Source organism: Anguilla anguilla, chromosome 17 (assembly GCF_013347855.1).
Source record: "Anguilla anguilla isolate fAngAng1 chromosome 17, fAngAng1.pri, whole genome shotgun sequence".
NCBI classification, from domain to species: domain Eukaryota; kingdom Metazoa; phylum Chordata; class Actinopteri; order Anguilliformes; family Anguillidae; genus Anguilla; species Anguilla anguilla.
This window is the reverse complement of record NC_049217.1, coordinates 20721315-20734625: the sequence shown is the minus strand read 5'-3', so window position 1 is coordinate 20734625 and position 13311 is coordinate 20721315. Positions and strand designations below refer to the sequence as shown.

Sequence of the window (13311 nt, the reverse complement as noted above, 5' to 3'; positions counted from 1 at the left end):
AAAAGTGGGGGAGGCGATAACCTAAGCACCACCGTAACCACTTGCAATGTACAGATATATTACACGAATAAAGTCTCATGTTTTCCTTTAGCCAACTAATACTAACCCACATCTCCTTCTTTTCATGAAAACATCCACCAGCCACCCCTCACCCCCTGCACAACACACACGCACGCACACACACACACGCGCACACACACACACCACCCCCACCCCCACCTCACCCGCCCCTCCAGAAATGGAATTAAAATCTTTAATATCTTTCCAGCAACACGCGCTTGGCGGAGGGGGTCTACAATCGAAGTGCGGTGCGCGGTCCGTGCGAAAAAATACATTTAAAAAAGAATAATAAAAAGAGCGCGGGGGAATTTTTTCACAGATACATTGAGAAGAGCCATCGTCCTGAAAAGAGAAAACAGAATCAAAGGCACAGTGCTGACACTGACAAGCAGAATATACTGGCTCTCATCTGTGTCCCCCTCGACCGCTCTCAAGCTGGTGGTGTCTGTTTGGCGTGCCGTGGCGTTCCCTTGCCGAAGATCGTCTCTTCTCCACCTCAGCCTCCTCATCTACCCCCTCCCTACCTCTCTACTTCTCTCTGAACGGACCAGGGGGGGAACGGAGGCACAGAAAAGGATTGCTCAATTCCTGTCCTTTTTTTATTTCTTTCTTTTAATTTTTTATTTCGTTTAGCATATATATATTGTTTATTTTACATGGCGCAGAGGCTACGCAAGCGAGTCGGTTCTGGGTGTGATACAACCGCTGTGGATCTGGATATCCAAGCAGCAGCAACAGCAGTACTACAGGCGGGGAACGGTTCCGGCGGTGCCCCCACCTCCTCCTCCTCATCTTCCCGGCTCTATGTCGAGTAATGGTCGGCTTGCCTTGCTGGATGCACCCCGCTCTCCCCGGATCGGCAACGGTATCTCTTTCGACAGCAGATCCCCATTTTCGGCGGAAACCTTCCACGAGCTAGGGGCTACATATGGAAACTGGAGATCAGAATTTTAGAAAAAAGGAAAACTAGCGGTTGTTTTTTTATTCTTTGTTTTTTTTCCTACTTAATTTATCCGTATTTTTATTTGTTTATTTATTTATTGGGGATGGTTTCTTCATTCCTACGTTGCCCAATTAAATTGATGTTAGCCTCATAATATTTAATTTATTTGTGTATGTTTAATCCGTGGGATTATTTTTGTTCGTTTAACTGGACTCGTTTCTGTTGATTTATATATTTTAATAGATTTAACCCTACCCTTCATTTTCCCGTCCCTGGCTCTCTCCCCGTTTCCCCATCGTAATTAGAAGTATAGACAGACACATTTAAGATTCACAAATACCGAGGCAAAATCTGTCAGGTTAAAGGATTCTTACACATAAATATATACGTATAGGCAGACAAACAAGTGATACAAATCGTTTACCGTCTTTCCTAAAAAAATATTGACGTGCTGGGTAAAATTGTAGTCCATATGAGCCTGCCATTATTCCAACCTCACCCCACCCCCCTTCTCGCTACCATTTAATGTGAATTCAACGCTTTAATCAGAGCTGTACGTATCTGCACATATGTACACATCAACAGACAGTCTGCCGCTAATGCGCGTGAGTTAAATTGTTAATATTGCGATTAAACAGACAAATTGATGCCTCATTGCAAAAACCTGCCATTTTCGACCATTTGAAGTGCATTTGGGTTGAGGTTCTCCAAGGTTTTTGCTTTTATTTAAACTGCACTTTACCTTACATGTTGTGAATACTGAATAGCCTATATTATAGTCTCTTGGAATTAGCAGCTTTTTGTAGGCACAGCTGTAGTCGACATAGCTCTACTAGAAATAGCCTAGACTAGCGGCTACTAGTAAATCAGTATTCTTATCGTTTGGAATAGCATATACTTGATTAAGAAAGCAAACAAACACAGAGAACAATACTTCCCTCCCTTTCAACATCCGCATCTATTACACTTTCCATATTTTTCTCTCTTTTTGTGCTCACTCAGTCGCAACCATACGGTTCCTTCCACGTCCTCCCCCCTCCCCCTCCTTTCAATCAAATATATCCCATTTTTTTAGTTTGGTTTGGTCCCGTCAATTTTCAAATATTTATTTCCTCTACGTCAAGAGGAAAGGGGGCCCCCCTTTCATGGAATGCGGAAATATGGGTCTGTTTGACCGCGGAGTTCAGATGTTATTGACCACTGTCGGCGCTTTCGCCGCTTTCAGTCTCATGACCATCGCAGTGGGCACAGACTACTGGTTGTATTCGCGCGGCGTGTGCAAGATAAAAACAGTCAGCGAGAACGAGACCAGCAAGAAGAACGAGGAGGTCATGACCCACTCAGGACTATGGAGGACGTGTTGCTTAGAAGGTAACTGCAAAACGTTTTTCTTTTCTGTTACGGAAGGGTTGTTTTGCTGTTAGATGGCGTCCTAGCGGAAGTCAACCTGTTTTAGACAATGGAAACTTGTGCAGGTGCTTGTGCACGTATTACCACAAAACATACATAGCCGTCTACTGTGCACCATGCATATGGACCCAAAGGTACGGTTTTATGAAGCCTGCAGAGCTGTCCTGATGCATAAGTTCACCCAGTAGCCAACCAGACATTGGCCACAGTTCTGTTTTTCACATCATCAGCCCAGAAAACTGGTAATGCATTTCTGAAGACAATTCATGTGGCTTTCTATTTTAACAGTATCTGTTTCATGCCAACCTGTGTAACGTTAATATATTTATAGGACACACAACTTAGGGCAGCTGAATGGGGTGACTGAATTTTTCCACATGCATTCTATACCAGTAGCAGGAAGGTGACCATTGGACAAATGTCCATTATTGTGAACCAGTTCGTCTTGTACAGCAACCAGCTACTGGTGTACAAGTGTCCATGACAATGTTCCTATTTTCTATACTCCCCAGCCAAATTGCACTGTACCAATCTGGAGGTGATGATGTCTTGTTTTGAAGCCGGGATCCTTGAAATGATTCAGAAAATGAAAAGTTGCTTTAAATGGACAAACGGAGTCAAAGCGAGGTTGGAGGAAGCGAATGTGTGATGGCAGCGGGATCGGTCATTCACAAATTCAAGCTCAAATATGTAGCCGTAAATATTGTGATGAATCCCAATTGGTCTCATCATGGTATGCAATCTCTTGCCTGTTCTGTGTGTGTGTGTATGTGTGTGTCCGTACAAGTGAATTCCCCTTAAGTGTCACAGCTTAAATTTTCCACATCTTTATCGATCCGCTTTCCATAGCACCCCCCACCCCAGGCAAACTCGGTCACACAGCAGAGCAAGACGCAACAGGATTTAGCAACAGGAAAGACCGCAACTGAAGCTACAATCCAGCCTCAGCCTCACACACACACACACACGCACGCACACACACACACACACACACCTTGTGTGCGAGGCCTGTACTGTGCACGATCAGACCGCGTCTGTTCTGCATGGCATGCAAACATGTGAACATGCGCTGCGTAATTTCACCCTGTTGAGATCTGACACAACAGAGCCACCTGCGGTGTCCTTTTAAACGGAGGCTGCTGAAGCTGGGGCCACCCCAGGACTCTCTCTTCCTGATGGGAGATGCGATCAATCTGTGATCGCTCCTATCCCACCTCTGAGCACATGGGAGTTTGGGGGACGGGGGGGGACGGGGGGGGGTGTCTTTAAAAAAAAAAAGAGTCAGGGAAAAGGAGAAAGCTAGCGGTAATGAATGTAGGGTTGTTGTTTTTTTGTTTGCTTTTTTTTTAATCGATGCGGTGCGATGGCCAGGTCAGAAACCCAAGGTAATTTCCAGTGAAGAAAAAAAGCGCAGTTCCACAACGAGCCGCAGCAGTGCAGAGTCAGCGCAGGCCTCTTCCGTCGTCCGGGCGGTTCGCGCACGCGCGAGTCTGTTCCACTAGGGCCACGGCAAGCGGGTTCTCCCACACCGGCGGTCTACTGGGCACACGCGGGGGTGGCGGTCTACAACAAGCGGCGCACGCGTGAACATCCCAGCTCCCGTGAACAGCATCTCAGCCCTGCGTCTTCTAGGGCCTCCGTCAGTGTTAAAAGGGGTCCTCGCCTCCCTCCTCCGCCCTTTCGTGAGGTAGGAAACAATTTGCCCAACTCGAGTTTTGGCTCTCAGATAGACCTTCACCTCCTCTCACAAACAGCTTGCGCATTTGAATGTCCAAAGGACAATATAAAATCTCGGCTTTCAAACGTGCCAATCCTGAGTGTGTTCAGACCCTGAGTGACCCCCCCCTCCCCCAAAAGAGAGAATCAAAAGAGGCCCCTCGTTATCCTCTTCACACTCCAAGGGGTCAAATTCATCTGGACTGCAGTTCAAACGACTTCCTGCGGTGCAAATTAAGCACTTAAAACACAAAAGCGCTTTTTGTTTAATTTATTGTTAATTAGCACTATTTGCACAATAATACATGGTTGGCAAAAAAAGCCGCTGGACCATATGCAGCTGGAGCAGCTGGAGCTCAGTCCCCACACTCTCACCCAAGGTTGCCCCTGCTAGCGTGCCGCTTCTGGTTGCTGTCCACATCTGCCCCCCGCCCCCCCAGACGGCAGTTCACCGGTGAGAGACGGTCATTTATGGATCGATGGATCTGTACGAGGTGTGCATACACGCGAGTGCCTGGGATGTGGGGTAGCACCAGAGTACACACAGCATGGTCAACCGGTGGCTGAAGGATCAGCTGCCACAAACAACCTCATTTAGGCGAGAAAACCCAACGTTCACATACCCAACGTCCTCTCCAGAGATAGCCATATAGGTCTCAAATATTCAATCTTTGTAGGCGCTTGAGCTGATCTTCAAGTCTACAGCATTGTCCATTTTAAAATGGTTGATCTCATATGTGCCTCGTTCTTCTCCAGTTACTACCCAGCCGATGGTTCCCTTGGATGTTCTCAGCCACCCCGACCCTGAACCCTGAATCCCTCCCCCTCTCTGGGCCATCCGTATATATCTGTCCCTTTTTAATGGAGTGCTCGGGTTTCTCTGCACACTGTTAGCCAAAACAGGAAATTTAAAAATCTGAGATCACCCTGTTAGATTTCTGCACTTGTCCGGCTTTGTTTATTGCCATGTGCAGTTCTGTGAATCTTACCAGTGCAGGCACCCAGAAACTAGCTCAGTACACTTCTACAAGTTAGCGCAAGTTTTTTCTCGATGAAAAAAATTCTCGACTGCTTCATGAAAACAAATGCAGGCCTTCACTGTGCGTGGCCACTCACGGTTCGTAACTCAACCAGGAAATGGCGCCCATTTTTCTCACCTGCAGATTCACCTCCGAGCGCAGATCCATCCGCCTTAGACGGGGGACTTACTCAGAGCTTTTGGGGTTGGGTTCAGCAGCAGGCGAGCTGACCCTGAGCGCCTCCGCTTTGCCCTCCCGAAACCCCGTTCGCGAGCGCAGCCGCTGGAACCTCGCCACGGCTGTCGTCTTTTTGAAAGGTCTAATCAAAATTACAAATGACAGTCCAGATGCTGATTGGTTGTGCCCCAATTAGAACCCACTCATCCACTCAGCTGGGGTAATTCATTTAGCGTGAGCAGGTGGGTGAAAGTGTTTATGCAATCAGTTCGTTTTTGCGGACCACCTAATGAGAAAGGGAATACTGTTTTCTGAAGTGTTTACGGTACACACACAGGTCTACCTGCGGAGCACCCAGTCAGGGTAAATGGGTACACTCGCTGCACGTGACCGACTGAGAAAAGGCTGTGAATGGGATGTGTGTGTGTGTGTGTGTGTGTGTGTGTGTGTGTGCGTGCGTGCGTATGTGTGTGAGCTGTTGCTTCAGTTACACAAGAAATGATTTCAAAAATTCAGGAAAAGTGCCACCGCATCTTAGCAAGCGGTCTAGGACTTAGTATTGTAAAAAATGAATTATATATTGATTGAGTGTGTATTGTGCATATCTGTGCATACTGATGCAGATATACTTACTTTGATTTTAGTTTTACTTGCTTTTATTTACTGTCCACAAAGTGTAGCATAATTCAATATTAATTGGTCTATTTTATGGAAACAAAATATAATTGCTACTCCGTGCAGTAAAATTATTAGATTGTACTAAAGTGTTTATAACCAAGGTTATACCCATACCTAGATTAAAAATAAATAAATAAATAAAATAATTTGTGAGAAAATAAGTAAATGAAAAATAAGTAAATTAACAAAATGTTGATCGGTTACCTGTATTATGTACATACATTATGTACAAGTTAACTTTGATGGCTTAAGTCCTGAATTGAATGACGTAAATGCATACACACACACACACACACACACACACACACACTTTTAAAGCTCACACACTGAAAGTGTGATTAAAACATGGCGGTGCTGTAGTCGGCGGAGTGGTTTTACCCTGGCTGCCCAGCTCGGGACGGCGGACACACGTGCACAGCACACGGCATGCATGCCTTACGATGGCGCATCAGGCCCAGGGGTCCAGGCGACCGAGCCGGGTCAGGCGAGAGGAACGTCCCACTCCCCGGGGTCCACACGTCCAGGTGCAGCATGCTGGCTTGGCACATCACCTGCAGGATTCATCTGAATTACCAAAGAGCTCTTAGCAACTACGAGAGGGTGGGAAAACAGAGGAACAATTGAGATGTATGGGCTTTTGGTTGTATTCCATTTTGTATCGTTTAATGGCAGTGCTTGGCATGCCCTCAATATCTTTGCAAACAAAGATAATTTTCTCTGACATTGTACAGTATGCTTGTGACTCCACTTTAAGTGCGTTCGCATGCAGTGGACACAGAGGAACATTAATAATTGATGGACTATGTGCGTGTTTGTTTACGGTATCGATGCCATTTTGTTAGAGAGATCAACACCTTGTTAAGACCGATGTGAATAAAACTCCCGTGACATCGAGGCCCGGGATTTTTTTCTGCAGTACGGTGTGAAACTCTCTTGTCGCGCATTTTATCGTAGCGTGTATTTGCCTACATACTGCGATTAAAAATACAACGGAAAACTGGCAGATGTACCGTGAATTAAAAAACTGACAGTCCATTTTGAGGACAGTTTTAACTAAAGAGCTAATTGTAAAAATAAAACATACATCCTAAATGTGCTTGTGGTACACTCCATTTTCCTATGTCAATCACCATCTTTGATGCGGTTGCATAAGTAATGAGTACACTGATTAGTAGCTGTTAGCTATTAGCGATGTTAGCACAGCTTGCGGATACAAGCAATTGTTGTGCTGCATAAATATTTAGCCTTTATGAAATTATTCTTCCAAAACCAACAAGGGGTCAGTGTTGTGCACTTGTTATCTCTGTCCCCCGGTAGCCTACATAGTGAATATTCTGATATTCTTTCCCTCACAAGTGACCTTGATGGGTCAGATAAACTGGTAAACATTTTAAAAAGCATGCCGGCCGACACCGTTTCAAATGGCAATCTGTTTTCGCGGCATGGCAAACACAGGAAAATCAAACGCGTATGGCGCAGGAAGTCCAGTAGTCCTCGCGTGAACCAAGACTGCAAATCTGGGGGTGCAGTCGCTGCGGGCTACTGTGCTCACGTGAAACTTGGCACTTGGCCAGGCTAACCATCTCAGTTAGAAACTGACATTAACATTGAAGTGAGGCCGCTGAATAATCCGATAGGTCGCTTGAGTAGGAGGCGGTTACGCAGGTGTTTACTGACTGCACAGGGGGCATGTGTGTCAGTTTACACAACTTTACACTTGCCTCTTTTTGTGCGTCGGGCAGGGAGTGTGTGTTTCTGTGTGTTTTGTGAGTATCACAAGTATTACATCACACAGTTTTAGCATCAAATATGGTACCAGGCGGGGCACAGTGATGAGAGCATCTTTAACCTCAAAATGGGTCGAGCGATCACCTGTTATTAACGGCTCAATGTCTTGAACCTATCACAGTGTTTTACTGCGTGAGCTCACAGACCAGGCTTACAATGATGTGTCCTCTTAGTTTGTGGTAGACAAATGAGACCAGTTCAAATATAGTCTTTGACTCCCCACTTTGATCTTTCCTCCAGAATTCAAATCTCTTGGGACTCCTGGCCTACTTCTGCCTAAATTAAATAGAAAAATAACATCTCTCTCTGACAGGCTTTTGCATTGCTGTTGAATGACTGCTTTCAACTAGTTCTGTGAGGAATGTTCTCAGAGTTCTGTGATGATTTTGGAACACTGAGATTTAGAACAGTTGTGATATCACACTGACAGGTCTGCAATTTCAAGATATGCGCTGTGTTCCAACAGATAAGGGATCACAGTCGCAAAAGCATACCAGGACTTCATACAGCTGAGGTGGTGTGTGATTTAATACCGTTGTAACTTAGTACAATTGTGGTACTCTGTACTTTGATACATAGTACTGCTGTGAGAGAAGATTGTTACCTAAGCCTTAATACAGATGTGATAGCATTGTGATACTGTGTGTGCGTGTGTGTGTGTGTGTGTGTGTGTGTGTGTGTGTGTGAGTATATAGGCGAGTTCCAGCCACTGAGGGCTGCATCAGTGTTGCAGAGCAGGATTAGGATCAATGACCTATCAGATAAGGATAATCCAGCTGGCATGGGGCAGTCTGGCTAATGACCCAGGCCTGAGCTGGCATTACACTGTATTATGACACTGGAGCTTCTGTTTGTCCAGCTGCACAGCTCAGATTACAAGGGAGCGTTATCCCAATAAAAAATAAGATACAGGGAACGCCGGATCAAAAAATGGGTAATTGTTTCAAGGCTCCAGACAGGCTCGTGTACGGTTTTACCGGCGGCTGTCGGCACACGCAGAACTGTGCCGAAGTGCTCGCTCACAGTCTGCACACAGGGCTCCGTAATCAGATTGTTCTGTCATAATGCACTCCGCCAAACTGAGACGGGAGCTCTGGTAAAGTCACTACATCCACAGCAGAGGGCCGTCACAGTGGTGATGGATGTGACTCCTTTACAGTACAGTCACCGCGTTCTAGACTCTCTGCATTAGAACCCAATCACTGCATTTTAGTCCCTCTGCATTAGAACCCAGTCACTGCGTTCTAGTCTCTCTGTATTAAACCCAGTTACTGTGTTCTAGACCCTCTGCATTAGAACCCAGTCACTGCGTTATAGTCTCTCTGTATTAAACCCAGTTACTGTGTTCTAGACTCTCTGCATTAGAACCCAATCACTGCATTTTAGTCCCTATGCATTAGAACCCAGTCACTGCGTTCTAGTATCTCTGTATTAAACCCAGTTACTGTGTTCTAGACCATCTGCATTAGAACCCAGTCACTTCACTTTAGTCCCTCTGCATTAGAACCCAGTCACTGAGTTCTAGTCTCTCTGCATTAAACCCAGTCTCTCTGTTTTAGTCTCTCTGTATAAGAACCATCATTATTTGTTTATTTTACTTTGTCCTATGATAGCTATATTCCAGCCCAGTCATTATACTCTGCTGTGTTAGCAGTGGCGCCCACTCATTTTTCTCTCCTACACTCCCGTTACGACCCCAGATGCAGTCCTCACTTCCACAAGCACCCAGTGCATTTCTTGCAGTCTGGTCACCCTCCATGATCTATAAGACTAGTTTATGCCTCAGTGCATTTGAATTCCCCTCTAATCTGATGACAGCAGCGTCACATTGAAGCCAAGATGTAGCTAATCTTGTTAATTAATAAATGTCTTTGTGGTAATACTTTCGCTGGTAAATCTTACACAGCACTCAACAACTTAAGTGCTACTGTGACATGTATTATAACCATTGTCATAAGCGCATAATTACTGCAACCACACCTACAGCAGCTGGGTTAAATGCAAAGATGTTGGAACAGTTCTGCCATATTGGTTGTTTATATAGTTCAATATATGTTAAACAAAAGTCACAAAATATTAATTCTGAAATTTGCCTCGCAATCATTGCTTAATTTGAATGACTGTCCCAGTACTTTTGCGTTAACAGTTAAATTGAGTTACAATGACACTATTTCTTGTTGTTTTGGCTCTGTATTCCTGCATATTGGATTTGAAATAAAACTATGAATATGAAGATGCAGAATGTCAGGTTTCATTTCAAGGTATTTGTATCCATATTGGTTGATAAGTGTAGGAATTACAGCCCTTTTTATACATAGTCTCCCATAGAGCAAAAGTTATTGGACAAATTCACATAATCTGAAATAAAGTTCTCATATTTAGTACTTGTTTGCAAATTCCTTGCATTCGATGGCTGCCTGAAGTCTGCGACACATAGACATCAACAGACACCGGGTATCTTCCCCAGTGATGCCCTGACAGGCCTGTACTGCAGCCATTTTCAGTTCCTGTTTGTTTTGGGTGATTTTTTGCTTCCAGTCTTGTCTTCAGCAAGTGAAACGTATGTTCAGTTGGATTCAGATTGGGTGATTGACTTGGCCAGTCAAGAACATTCCACTTTTTTGGCCGTGAAAAAGTCCTTGGCTGCTTTAGCAGCATGTTTGGGGTCAGTGTCCTACTGCAAGGTGAAGCGCTGTCCAGTGAGTTTTGAGGCATCTGGTTGGATATGAGCAGATGTTTCTGTGCACTTCAGAAGTCATCCTGCTGCTGCTGTCAGTAGTCACGTCATCAAGGGTGGGTGTAGGGCGAGGTGGGGTGGGGGTAGGGCGAGGAAGGGTGGGTGTAGGGTGAGGTGCGGGGGGTGGGGGTAGGGCAAGGCAGGGTGAGGTAGTGGGGTAGGGTGAGGTAGGGTTAATTCCCCTTCTAAATGAGGGGTGTGCTTTTGATCATGAGCAGTTCCTTTCTTTCTCCACACTTCTCTCTTTCCATCACTTTGGCACAGGTTAATATTCATCTCGTCTGTCCATAAGTTTGTTCCAGAAATACAATGTTTATGTAAAGTACTTAAATTCGAACCTGGCCATTCTGTTCTTGAGGCTTACCTCTGAGGTTATGCTGGGGTAATCTTCTCTTTATTTTAGTCTTTAACACATCTGTGATTAATTTGACATCCTGGAGAGAGTTCTTGATCCGTTCAACATTTGATATAGGGGATTTCTCTTCAAAATTGAAAGTATTATTTGGTCATCCATTACAGTGGTCTTCTGTGGTCTACCAGATTGTTTGCTATTGCTAAGCTCACCAGTGTGTTCTTTCTTCTTAACAATGTATTGAACAGTTGATTTTGACGCATCCAATGTTTTGGCTATGTCTCTGATCAATTCATTCTGATTTTTCCATCTGTGATGGCCTGCTTTCCTGGCAAATAATAATAATTGTTATTATTATTAGTTATAATAATTATTATTATTATTATTTAGAGCTGATAACAACATCATGAAGACCCACTTCAAGTAATTTACATTACAGCCTTTTTGTTTACTGGCAAACCTCAACAGAAACAGGGGGGAACACCACCCTAATTGCACAGTTGTAACCACTGACAGCGTTAGACTTCAATTGCGCTTCCCTATAAAATACTTTACAGAGCGAGAGCGACCTGACAGAGTGATAATAACAGCAATAAATTAGAAAGATGATAATCAAAAGAGGCCATGTCAACATGGCCACTGTAAATTGCGCTCGATGTATTTTAATTAATGTTCTTTATTAAAATGTGGCGGAGTTTATATTTGCTAATGTTGTGTATTTAGTAGCTGTTGTGGTCTATCTTTGTCCTTTGCAAAGAGGGACTGCATCAGTAACAGCCCACATGGAGGGCTTAATGACAGGAGTAGCAGTTAGAGATAACCCCGCCCACTATAGCCTTTTTTGGACGTGGTCTTGGCCGGTCATGTGATTGTACATGACACTGCAACTGGACATTGCTCGTTCTTTAATGCTCTGACTGAAGGTCTTTCAGCAAAACATTAGCACAAATAAATGTGAAACATGCAAGTGGTAACTATATGAGCGTTTACTCAATACACTGTTAACTGGTATTACATTCAAAATAATGTCTTCTCGACTTACTCTCAGATGTGCAGAAGTCATTTTTTACAAGATATAAAGGGAAAATGACTTTTTCCTAGCAGGACATACTGTGAATTCAAATAAGTTTACCAGGCTAAATCTGATTGGATGTTTCTGGAATGTGATTATTTGTACAGGTTATTTGATTAATTTTTACCCTGGACACAAGATGCACCCTGCCTGAACAACAGATGAGATATTTTAGCTGCTCTTTCAAATTGCTCTGTCAACATACTGCACTTCCAAGGCTGAATTTTAATTAAACTATTTTGTTTACCGGAAGCAATTACATAGACATCTTGTCAAAAAAAAGTTTAAACAAAGCACTTCAAGAGCAAGTGAACTCCAGTGAATCCAGCTCTTAAACAAGTTGTGAGATTTTGAGCTGTATTGAAAGCTTGATATCTAAAAACTATAATATCTGTACATGGGAAAATCATTTATAGTATATTCTCAATAGCCGTTTAAAGGGTGAATACTACACCATACTGTACATTTCTGCATGCCTTCAGAGTAGGTTGTTCGCATTGTTCACATGTCATTATTAGCGGGCCTGTTTTGTGTCAGAATTAAGCCCGAACACAATCAGTCATCACAGAGACAACGTACATACAGTAAGGGTTTCTCCTGCATTTTGGGATGGGGAATGAGGGCCGGACCCAAGGTCCATCTGGCCAGGCGGCGCTCCCTTCCCGGGGCCTGAGAGGAGAGAGGCGGAGCGCGGGGGGAGAGGACGGAGATGTTCCCACCTCTGCAGATCCCACTTAGCGCCTAGTGGGAAAGGTGCTGACAGCCTGTTTCCTAAACCACAGGGCAGCAAGAGCCAAGCAAGACCAGCGTGTCATTCCCAGAGCTGATGGTACACACAGGGGAGTACAGGGGAGTACAGGCACACACAGGGGAGTACAGGGGAGTACAGGCACACACAGGGGAGTACAGGGGAGTACAGGCACACACAGGGGAGTACAGGGGAGTACAGGCACACACAGGGGAGTACAGGGGAGTACAGGCACACACAGGGGAGTACAGGTACAGGCACACGCAGGGGAGTACAGGGGAGTACAGGCACACACAGGGGAGTAAAGGCACACATAGGGGAGTACAGGCACACACAGGGGAGTACAGGGGAGTACAGGCACACACAGGGGAGTACAGGTACAGGCACACACAGGGGAGTATAGGGGAGTACAGGCACACACAGGGGAGTACAGGCACACACAGGGGAGTACAGGGGAGTACAGGCACACACAGGGGAGTACAGGCACAGGCACACACAGGGGAGTACAGGGGAGTACAGGCACACACAGGGGAGTACAGGGGAGTACAGGCACACACAGGGGAGTACAGGCACACACAGGGGAGTACAGGGGAGTACAGACACACACAGGG

General features: G+C 44.9%; 1 protein-coding gene and 1 long non-coding RNA gene across 2 annotated transcripts in view; one reads left to right on the top strand and one right to left on the bottom strand.

Moving 5' to 3' along the window:
* Positions 1-251: 251 nt before the first annotated feature.
* LOC118215961 (voltage-dependent calcium channel gamma-2 subunit) overlaps positions 252-13311 on the top strand; it is a 57908-nt gene continuing 44848 nt past the window's right edge. Inside the window, exon 1 of the mRNA XM_035396949.1 lies at positions 252-2374. Coding sequence (XP_035252840.1) covers positions 2149-2374 — 226 coding nt within the window. The 5' untranslated portion in view covers positions 252-2148. The remainder of the gene's footprint in view (positions 2375-13311) is intronic.
* The window catches only part of LOC118215962, a 46898-nt gene continuing 39945 nt past the window's right edge, over positions 6359-13311 (bottom strand). Inside the window, exon 3 of the long non-coding RNA XR_004762943.1 lies at positions 6359-6554. This is a non-coding gene — a long non-coding RNA (uncharacterized LOC118215962). The remainder of the gene's footprint in view (positions 6555-13311) is intronic.